This window comes from Phaenicophaeus curvirostris, chromosome 6, assembly GCF_032191515.1.
Source record: "Phaenicophaeus curvirostris isolate KB17595 chromosome 6, BPBGC_Pcur_1.0, whole genome shotgun sequence".
Taxonomy (NCBI): Eukaryota; Metazoa; Chordata; class Aves; order Cuculiformes; family Cuculidae; genus Phaenicophaeus; species Phaenicophaeus curvirostris.
In genome coordinates, this window is record NC_091397.1 from 47,258,590 (window position 1) to 47,270,605 (window position 12,016).

At 38.8% G+C, this 12,016-nt stretch overlaps 1 protein-coding gene across 2 annotated transcripts in view; it reads right to left on the reverse strand.

Moving 5' to 3' along the window:
- Positions 1-12,016, reverse strand: part of OSBPL10 (oxysterol binding protein like 10) — a 116,855-nt gene that overhangs the window by 64,823 nt on the left and 40,016 nt on the right. For both annotated transcript variants that reach the window (XM_069860111.1, XM_069860110.1), the window contains exon 4: positions 5,421-5,603. In XM_069860111.1, the coding sequence (XP_069716212.1) occupies positions 5,421-5,603 (183 nt within the window). The remainder of the gene's footprint in view (positions 1-5,420; positions 5,604-12,016) is intronic.

Genomic DNA, 12,016 nt, shown 5'->3' on the forward strand with positions numbered 1-12,016 from the left:
AAACACATTCTGCAGTATCTATAAACTACTAAGATGAAATTACCTCAGTCCAACCAAGAGATATCTACCAGGTATTACAATGCCAGTTTTGAAGTGCAGGGAGACCGACCCCAGTTTAGAGAGCCAACCGCGAACTCCCACAAAGAAAGCATCACAAAGCTAATTTTATACTAAAACACATCTAGAAGGAAAAACAGACAAGGTTTTAGGTAATTAGCTTTAAATCAGCCTATCAAAAGTACAGCAGCGCAGACTTCAGCAGTGCTATAGTGGCCATAGTCTGTTGTTATCTGGCCTCTCTCTGATAACAGCACCTACGCTACTGGGCCAGAAAAACTGAAGCTAGCATAGTCTACCAGTCCACATCTTTAAGTTAGGTGAGCATGATGACAGCTTTTACATCTTCAAAAAGCAAACATTTGATTTATTAGTCATGCAGTCCCAAAGGTCATCTTTGTCACAAAGTTACCTCTCATCTTCCCTGACGCTGTAAAATCAAGATGAGAACTGCCAGTGAAGGCAACAGATCTAATACACAGCACTTCTTCCTACTTACACAGGAGTATATCAAATTAATCAAAATTACACACCTATTTTCAAAACCATTTCAGCTATTAGCAGGATTTTTTTTTTAATGTTCCTTGTGCATAGTTCCAACTCTTGATGCATGTTCAAAGGTCTAAGTCAAACAATTTTTAGATGCACATTTATTTATCACATAACCTCAATGCTATACCAAACACCAAGAACTACACCATTTTCTTTGCTGGAACTGGCATTAGATTGCTTCTCTTCTTACTCATTGACGTTTTTACGTATATATAATTCCAACGAAATAAAAGGGAGGGGGAAAGGAATAAAAAGCAAAAGTTGACCTTTGCAAAGTTGAAAAGTAAAATTTGGCATGAAACAAAAATTCATCAGTTTTTCCCCTACTAACAGATTAAACACTGATCACAAAGTTTTACCCTCAACACAAACCTTAGTTCATGTCTTCGTGTGTTCACATACATGAAAGTCCCACAAATCAAATGTCTCCGTAATTGGTTTAAGTACTGCATCTCCTTTGCCCACCTACAATGCTGCCTGTGCAGTGCTATAATTCTGTAAACAGAACAAGCAGTTCTCCAAAGACAACAGCATCACCTTCCCCTATCAATTGCTACTCACAGTTCCTGATTTTGCTATCCAAATATTACAGTGACATGAAGATATTCACTTCTCACCTGAAAATTTCCCAAGTATTTTAGATGTACCTTTCTCCCAGTACCCACATAAAACTGGACAAGAATGGCCCCACAAAATTGCAGGCAAAACCTCACTCTGTGAAGCCTAGGTGCAAGTCCTGACTTTTCCTAGACTTCAAGGGAAGAAGAAAAGAACTACCAGTTATTTGCATAATGCCTGCAGGAATCAAAAGGTAGCTACATTTACACATGGCAAAGGACATGCAAGAAGCAGCAGGACTGTCATCTTACCAAAAAGAGTCCTTTCCAAATTTTGAAACTGCCCACTGGCATATAAAATGGATTTCACACTGGTGGAGGCCACATGAAACCTGGATCTCACTGTACCAGCTGTTCAGAAACACATGCTGATGTCTAGTCCACTGTAGAGTATCACAAGTTATAAGAAACACCACATTTCTAAGGGATCAGAAATTCCTCTATGAGCTTTTCAAAACTATGGAAAAATGTATTTCTCCAGACTTTTTAGTTAACCTCATTTCATTTCTCTAACCTTCTGTAAGTAAGTTACTATAAAATGTGCACATACTGTAATTGTTGCTTCTTTTTCAACAACAGTAACATTGGTAGAGGTCGTCCAACAGAACAGCCATTCTCAGCCAAAATAAACACCATTCCAAGACAAAGTGTGCCGCTATTACTTAGTCCACTGTGGCAGGTAAAACTTAATATGAAACGTGATGCGGCCATTTGGCTTTATGTTCTGTTTTAAATTAACTGCCCGTAGAAAAGAATCCTGCAAGTATAACTCTTACCACAAATTGCTAAGAGGACAATAAAATGCATAAGCTTAAAAAAAAATTCAATTTTAAGAACACACAGGCTTAGGTTACCATAAAATCACTTACTGAAAGATCAATTGAAACACCCCTTTAATGATAAGTTATGGCCTGAATAAAGAGGTAGAATCTTGAATAATTCTGCATAAAATGCAACCGACAAATCAGCTCTCTCAAATTAATGTATGGTGAATTTTAGTTTTCATATAATGTTCCATAAATCAGTATGGACTGGACTATCAACATGAAGTTAATATAAGCAAAAAACTGATCTAACAGAACAATATTATTTTAAACAAATGTATTATATTACAATGAAAAGTGATGCTCCTGAGCTTCTTTTCAATTCAGTGCTATACAAATGTAGCTTGATACTAAAGTTTTTATAGCAGTCAAAAGCTCCATATTCATGCTCACTTTTAACTTCCCAGACTTTAGAAAAAAGGTACAATTCTGATTTCACAACACTTATTGCATGTCTCATTCTGGAGACTTACGCAGTTGCTTTTACCGCCTTTAAAGAATTTTGGACATCAGTTTGGTTCAAAATAGACCTCTTGTTCTAATTTGTCTTCCACTAAAATTCTGTATGCTGTCTTAAATAAATAAATCGACCAGAACAAACAACAGAAGGAAACAATGTATTGTTTACTCTTACTACTATGGGAAAACAGGAGAAAAATAACAACCAAGTTTTACAATAAATCCTTGCATTATATCAAATACAAGAGTACATTTTGTCCTGTTTGCAATATGGGACAGACTTTATTGTTTGCAAATAATATGGCCGAATCAAGAAACACTGGTCCAAAACTGAGTAGCAATTTCAAGTTCAGTACTTCCCAGGGGTATTGCCCAAGTTAGTGAAGACTATATGTCCAAGTGAAGAATCCCCTTTTATAGCATTCCTGTTTTCACATCATATTGTTTTAAACTTGAAAAAATACATGCTTTTCAGAAGCTGAGGCCAATGGGATGAGGTTTAATAAAGCCAAGTGCTGAGATCTAGACTTGGGACACAACAACCCTGTGCAGCGCTACAGGCCTGAGCAAGAGTGGCTGGAAAGCTGCCTGGCAGAGAAAGACCTGGGGGTATTGGTCAACAGCAGCTGAACATGAGACACCAGTGTGCCCAGGTGGCCGAAAAAGCCAGTGGCATCTTGGCTTGTATCAGAAATGGTGTGGCCAGCAGATCAGGAAAGTGATTCTGCCCTTGTACTCAGCACTGGTGAGGCCGCACCTCGAATAATGTGTTCGGTTTTGGGCCCCTTACTGTAAGAAAGACATTGAAGTCCTGGAGCATGTCCAGAGAAGAATGAAGAAGCTGCTGAAGGGATTGGAGAACAAGTCTTACAAGGAGCGGCTGAGAGAACGGGAGTTTAGCCTGGAGAAGAGGACGCTAAGGGCCTTATCAGTCTCTCTAACTACCTAAAAGGAGGTTGTAGAGAGGTGGATGTTGGTCTCTCCTCCCAAGTAATAGGTGGAAGGACAAGAGGCAATGGCCTTAAGCTGCATCAGGGGAAGTTTAGATTGGACATTAGGAAAATTTCTTCACAGAAAGGGTTATCAAGCACTGGAACAAGCTGACCAGGGTAGTTGCTGAGTTACCATCCCTGGAGGTGTTCAAAAGATGGGTAGATAAAGCGCTTAGGGATATGATTCAGTAGTGGACAGGTATAGTTGGAGTTCATGATCTCAAAGGTCCTTTCCAACCTAATGATTCTATGATAATGATTGAAGGTTAGAAGAAATGTTCAATGTCTAAGATGTTCTCACAGGATTTGGTGCTGCAGCTGAGGTATCCCTCATATCAAACATAGCAAATTAATTATCTTCCATGATTACTGATTAAAGTTGTGTAATATTTACCTTTTTGGAATGATTTCACATCACAATACAAAGCAAACAAATGAATCTGCAACCTCCAGGCCTTTTCTCCAGGGACGATACCTAGCCACTTATTCTCTATTTTGCTACAGACTAGTATTTATTTCTTCCTTCCCAAGGGTAGTTCTTTGCATCTGTTGACTTTTTCCCTTCCCAATTTAATATGATCAGCACATATACTAATTCCCTCTTTCAAACTCCTTTCAGCCCTACCCAGCTTTATTTGGCAAAGCTGCAACAGCTACTACTGTTTATTTTATTAATAGGTTTTAGGTGCACTCTGAATTCATCCTGTAAGAGCAAATACATTTAATATGGTAGAAACAACTTGGGGGAGATGATTGGCAGGCAAAGGCAAGATAATCTCATGAAAAACACACAGATGTGTGTTTTCTGTAATATAAAGAAAACATGAGTGACATTCAGACAGTGCTCTTCAGAGCAAGGAATGACTGTTCTTAATACAACAGAGGATATACAGGAAGCTTTCACTTTTAATGTTACTAGAATAAAAACAAGCATTCTTCATCAGGATGTGTAATTGCGAGCACAGACTAAGAATTTATTCAAATTCTTAATATGAAGGGTCTCCATTTATAAAACATTTAGGGAGCATAAACTTTAAAGTAGAATCTTGAGATTACAGCTTGAAAGACCAGGGTAGGTATTTTAAACCTACATGATAAAAGAATGCTTTAAAACAGCTAGACTACCAACAGCTTCCTGAGTAGCAGGGGAGATAGGGGGACCTACAAAGGCACTATTAGAGAGCAGCTAGAAATTCAGACAAAGCAAAAATAACAAAGGATGAAAGGAAGATGAAAGCGAGTCCTGTGAAAGTCTGCCAAACTATTTAAGCTTAAAATTCTGCACTATTTTCGTTGTCTGGAAGACAGACTTAGATCAGTATTCCAGTTAACACTTTTTAAACACTGGTAAACATGCTTTTAAAGATATACGCTTTCGTGTTTGCTTTTCATGTGTTTAAGACAGACAAAATATTCCTTCCACCACAAAGCCAGTAACAGAAACTTGACAACAAAGTTAAGGATATAGCCATATAGAAACAAACTGCTGAGTGTGTGAAGCTGTGCCTTCTTTCATATTCATTTACCAGACTTATTCAAGCTGTTTTTTTTCTAGTTGTATTTAAACGCTGCAGGGCCCTCTTTCAACCTGAAAGGTTTTGCTGCATGTAGCGAAAAAGAGGTATTCCTCCAGTACTGACGCACCACTGCAAAGCCTGGAAGCTGGGCCCAACCTACTTTCACTTTTAAGCATGTGTACACTCTAATTTTAACATCAGCATAAAAAAGCCCACATACACCAGATTTTAAGCTGAATTAGAACTAAAGACCACCTTTTGCTTAGTGAGGGGATCAAAACAAAGCAGTCAAACATAAAGTAGGAAACAAATTGAAATGTTAATTTGTCAGGCTTGATTGTTTGTTCTAAAGGAAATAAGCATTTAGAAGTTATAGCAAAACAGCAAATTTTTGTCTCTTACCTCTCTGACTTCATGGAGTTGATCAGAAAGTTGGCTCTTCGCTCTTCGAGCAGCTGCAGGTGATTTGTGATGTGTGATGGTTACGACACTTTGATTCATATGCTTCTGGCCACTAGGAGATGCAGAATTAACTGTCCCAGGCGGCAGCAGAGATGAGCTTCTACTTCGTGAAGATGAAATGCTCTAGAACAAGCAATGGGATGTTGGTATTAGCAATCTTTACACAAGTAAATAATTTACAATTCGGGCTATAGATGTGTGCCATTCTATTTTTCTCACAAACCTAAATTTAGAGGTGTAATTTTCCTCAGGACTGATTTATTCCATCTGCACTGCTCAGCAGGGATCCTTTTGGAAACATCGTAGCTATCACTTTTGTTTCTTATATTGACTGAAAGTGGCATTGTGAAGAAAAAAAAATCTTTGCAAACTTAAATATTATCATGCTGGTAAATTCTCCATACTGTTTAGGAAAGATTAGGAAGGATTTTGCAGACAGAGGAATAACAATGCCAACCCAAATATTTTTTATTAAGCCAGTAACCTATAATTCACCAAACTGTCATGAACAGCAAGAAGAAAAAAATCTTAATGCTTTCCATTGATGAGCTTCTGAACCAGACTAGTGCTGTTTTCAGTGTTAGAGTAGCTGCAATTTTGACAAGACCAGTCCACACACCAATTAAACGTTAACATTTAAAACAAAACACAGCTTAAAAAGTCAACATATTCTGGAGTAAGTTTGGGATAAACCATAAAAACAAAAAAGGACAGAAATAAATCTCTGAAAGTGCAATATAAAAGAGATTTTCCCTTCTATTTGAACTGCTGACTGCAGGCCTAAGGTTAATATTGAAACATAGTAACTCTTACCTCATGAAATACAAACCACTTCAGAGAGTGACATTTGGGAGCACTTGAAGCAAGTAAGGTAAATACACGGGCCTGTGGTTAAAACATCATTTCACCTCTCCTACAAACTCTGCACAAGTAATGATGGCAGCCTTCAACATTGCTAAGACAATTACCACCAGCATGGAGCACTGCTCTCGAGTCCGATGGCACATGCACTTGGGTACAGTCCCTCCTCTTAGCCCTCACAGATCAAACTTTGGAATTAGGTGGTTCCAACTAGCACTGGAATTGAAGTCAGGCATCACGTTACCACTACACTGATAGTAAATGACAAGGCAGATTATCTGGCATGGCCAAGAAGGAAGAGTGAAGTAAGTTACAAGATTCCTCTGCCACCCCCATACAAAACTAGACTTCAGACTTCTTGAGGCATTTGAAGGTTTAAAGAATGGGTTATCACATTCCCGGCATGCAAGAACTGCTATACTCATAGAAATAAGCATTATTCCATTGATTTGGACCTACATTTACAAATACCAAGACTGATGATCTGATTCTGGTTTTGCACCTAAGTGATTCTTTATTTCCATGACTAGTATAATTATAATAAAAGGCATCTGTAGAATTGGATATTCAAAAACTATCCATCCTTGCTGATTGTTCACAACTGCATTAAAACTGGATTTGACTCTAAGGGGGGAAAAAAAAAAAGCACAAAGGACAGAATTTGTCAGAAGGGCACAGAAGGTTGCCAGGTTTTTAATTCATCTTCCATTTGAAAGAGCATTGCTCAGATACAACTACCATTAAAATAAGAGCCAGGGGAAAAGGTATTTTGAAGAAGGAAGGGATGAGGGAAACGGAGTATGACTGAATTTCCTTTTTTAAACATGAGTTTCACAGAAAAAGGCCATACCTATTACACAACAGCAGAATATACTTACTGATGTTTCTTTTTTAAACTGGCTAGCACCAGAATAACTCTAAACCAAATTTAGAGTGCAGAGGAATAACAAGATAATTTCCTTTTTTTCCAGATCAGCTTCCAGTTTATTAAAACTTATTTTGATTTTAGAGTGAAAACTTCTGAGAGTCACTGACATTTTAGTATTGTGCAATCGCAGTATTAAAAATACATGACTGCTACCTTAGAATCACAGAATCATAGAATAGTTTGAGTTGGAAGGGATCTTAAAGCCCGTCCAGTTCCAAACCCCCTGCCATGGGCAGGGACACCTCCCTCTAGCTCAGGCTGCCCAAGGTTCCATCCAGCCTGGCCTTGAACACCTCCAGGGATGGGGCAGCCACAGCTTCCCTGGGCAACCTGTGCCAGGGCCTCACTACTCTCACGGTGAGATGAGATATACATATACACACACGCATATACATATAGCTAAGATGATCCTAAAACTCAGGTAAACAGCAGTAATATTAAAACTGTGAGTATTGCTTGAAAGAATACAACATCTTTGAGAAGTTTTGTTATGTTTTCCTTTTCTTCAGGGGGTGGGGAGAAAGCTATAGATCTGCAAATATCAAAAGAAACCAAAAGATATTGAAAAAGCCACACACTGTTTCTGTTTAAATACAGAATCATGAAGATTCTAAGAATTAGGAGTCAGCTTTCAGGAAAAAACAGCTGCCAAAATAATCTCAGTTAACCTGCACACTTTAAGAGATATGTTTATAAATTGAAATGCATGTATATTCTAAGTTAGTATCTATATCGCTGATGTTATTTGGCAATTCAATGCTATTTTTTCTGAAGACAGTGAATTATCTTCAGCTGACCCATGGATCACAACAGACACCTTTGCAGCTTACACCTTGCATTTCCTCTCATCGTGTCACCCTAACATGATAGACCTTTCACCAAACCCCACTTATGTCTGGGAGTCATAAATTTCACAGTGAACTATTAGTACAAAAGCTTTATCTCAAGTAAGTAACAAGCACATTTCCAACAAACTGGTATGTCCATCATTCTAGGAGTCTCTCAATCCAGATTAGATTCTTCTCCCGCAAGATTTGCTCTAGTTCATATCAAAACTAACTGGGCTACATCATCTACACTCCTGCCTGTGACTTGAGGCAGTCTGTGGGACCAGAGTGCATTTAAGATGGGGTTTTATTACATTTTGCAAAGGTACATAGCAGCTTCAGCAGCTCTTGCTGGTGGCCAGTCATTTAGGGCCAGAGTTTGGCAATCAGTGGAGCAGGAAAGAAAATCAGGAAGAACAGCCCATCTACAGTTTCAGTAGCAGGCTGTGCTTAAGGCTGTCCTGCTACAGGGATGCTAGGTAATCCCAAATCTCTATCTATGGAAGTTCACAGCTTTGCAACAGCTGATCATATCACACTGCACAGCGTGCCTGACATTCAGCTCCCTAGGGCAAGACCACCACTGCTGGAGAGCCTCTCCTTGAGTCCTCTCCTTCCCCTCTCAGCACAAGACAGTTAGCAGTCCTATGCAACTCATCAAGTTAAGAAGACTGGCGATCTTGAATTGGTACATACAGCCAGAGTTTGTGCCAAATACCAGAGCCAAATACTTTGGTTTGAACTGCTCCTACAGGTCTACAACAAAGTTTTCCTCCCCTCTTTGATTTCTGCCCCTTTATACCCTTCATCCATCTAGTGATGCAAGATTTCTGACCCATGTGCCAGAAAACTCCACCAGCCCACAACACAAATACCCTAGCATCTAATTTGGGATTATTCTTTAGACAATACCTGTAACATATAAACTCTAAAAGAGCTCAGCACCAGGACCTCTGGCTACCCATAAAAATATCCTTCGGCAAAGCTCTATGGTAAAAATAAAAAATTTCAACTTACAACTTGCAAAATCGGTCACACTCAAAGCACAGGTGAATGTCTGCAGAAAGCTGTTTCTACAACCACTTAAACCTTTTTGAATCAGGGCTCCACTCCTCATCTCCACAGAGGAAAGCAGCTGAGCACCACGCCAGCTCAGTCCAAGAAGAGAGAGGTGGCAGCTAATTCCTTCTGACAGTTTCTTCCCGCCACTGCCAGAAGAGGCCTCTCCAGGAACTATACACTCAGCCAGCCCCTTATGCACTTTCAAATTTTACAACACATTGTCAACACCTAAGTCCCAGCCAAATACTTGACTTCTCTTTTTCAGAACTTCTTCAGATTAAACACTGAGAATGACAATCACCTCTTTCGCTGACATATGGCTCTGCAGAAGTCAAAATTTTCCATTTTTGTTAAAATGCTAAAGCCTATGTGATGTTTTCCACAGCTAAAAGCACTCTAATTATGTATCATACTACAACAATCACTAAAGTCACTCTCCCGTGAAATCAAAGCAATGACAGTAACTGATGTATCTTTATTCCTAATCCCCTGCTCCTCCCCTAGCACTACTGCTATGACTGATCTGCCCCTCTTAACTATTAGAGGATCTCATTTTCTTTGGTCCTACTGTTTTCTGGTTTGCAAATAAATAAATAAGAAGATTCTGAAAAATCTGAAAGGAAGACATAAGCTCTTCAACAATTAGTAATGCATGGTGCCAATAATGAGTCAAGAAATCCAGAGGCTGAAGCACCCAAAGGGATAACAAACATTCTTTCCTGAGGCTACACTTTACCATAGCCCTAACGGTTTGCCTGCTAATAAAGTGTAATTAATAAAAGAATAATAAAGATGCTAATAAAATATTAATTTGGAACTTGCGTTCATCTTGGCTTTATGACCTAAAGCTAGCTACAGTATGCTTAGCTAACACAGACTTGGGTTAAGATTTTTATTTTAGCAGACTGTCTCTCTCCAAGATAAAAAAACAGTATAATAAATGCTTCCATTTGGATATCAAAAATCCCAACAATAATGTAACTGTAGAACAGTAAGTTCCAACTATACTAATGCTTTCATGACTCATTTCCCCCAGAGACTGCCCTTCTTGCTCATGAAAAAGCTGAAGTGTTTTTCACCATTTACCAGAAGCATTTTTGTTTATTTTGGAAAGTAAATGCAATGTTCCAGAGATCAATAAACTAATTTCTGAAGTGAATTGTCATATCTGTTTACGGCAGATAACCAACATTTTCATAGGCACTGTGTCACAGATGTTTTCTACAGAATAATAAATACTAAACTGACATTCCTTTACTCTTCTGCATATATAAAGTAAAGAACCAATCCCTGCACACAGCTTTACAGCAATCAGAAGTCACACATGATCAGAAAGCAATTATGATTTGAGACACCACCATTCAGCATTTTAATTCCCATCTACTTATCTTCCAATGTATCCTAAGTAAACAAACACTGAAAAAAGAAAAATACAGACAGAGAACCGCTTAATTTACATTATAATCATTCACAAATATTAAAATGCAAATTACCAAATCTACATAACATCTAAACTTCAGCACTGTAAATGGATCAGCTTATGATATGCTTTGCACATTTGTGTAAAGTACCAGCTATGGTATTAACTCTTCTGTCAGAATATTATAGTGCTTCATCATCTTCAGTAAGACATTATACGTGTTTGCTTTTAAGTAAGAGACTATGATAACAATTCCATCATAAAATCTTATCATTGTCAAGAATCATTTGAGTAAGCTCATGATCAGTCCTAAATGGATTTTTTTTCCATTTCTGCTGAAGGATTTTGAAAACAAAGCTGTAAGCAACTCTTATCTTCATGAAATAATTATCTCCATGCAGCTTACAAAGGGAGGTAAAAAGGTGTCAAACACGCACACATCTGCAGCCAAGCACTGCTTCCTCCTCAGCCTCACCACTGTGAGGATTTCAAAACCATGTTTCCATGCACCATTCTATAGGTCAGGGATGAGAGGAGGAAGCAGACAAGCATACCAGAGGAGGGAAGAGTGAACTTGCTCAAAAGGCACAGAGGTTAGATGTGCATAAAAGAACCAAAGCAACACTCAGAAAGAACCTGAAACTTTCACTAATCTGGCTTTACAGAAACAGATGTTAAAAATACCCAGTGAATAATTGATTTGGACATTTAAAGGTATCTCCATAGCCATTCATTAATACAGCAAGAAGAAACCTGATAAAACTGAAGAAGCGCCAGCAAAGATCTATGATACCTATTCTTCCAGCTGTGGAGAAAAATTACACATTTACCTCATAATGGTTTCATAGAAGTGTTGATCTCGAACTTTTAGGCATTACTACAGGTCCTGTTTCACATTCCAGCTAAACTGCTACTGCAATTGCCACTGAAAGGGCAGGTTTGGACTTTTTTTTATCCACTGTCACCCCATGCTGGCTCTGAGGCCCATCTGACTTCAGGAAGAGCCACTGCAGGAGTTAAACCAGAAGAGAAATGGAGATGTAGACACACATACAGAATTTTCCGCTCGTTTAGTTCTCCAAACTGCCTTTCCAAAGGGTTTGATGACAGTTATAACAGGCAACAGGTACTGTGGTTGAGCGGAAAGAGAGAAGGACTGTCCTTCACAGAGGTAGACAGTCATCAGGTTGGCTCAGTTTTAAATATAAAGCCGCACACCAAATCAGGAACTAGCTAGGTTTTGGCCAGAAGCACTTCAGCCATCCTCTATCCATAAAGAAGAAGGAAGCAGTCCTATACTACTAAGGGCTGCTGGAAGCAGAGTCCCGATTCCCCTACATCAGTGCTCACCTGACTCATTTCTGAGCTGGTCAGGTAACCAAGTCCATTTTTTCTGTTTCTGACGCCCAAGCAATCATAGGACCAGAAACACAACAAA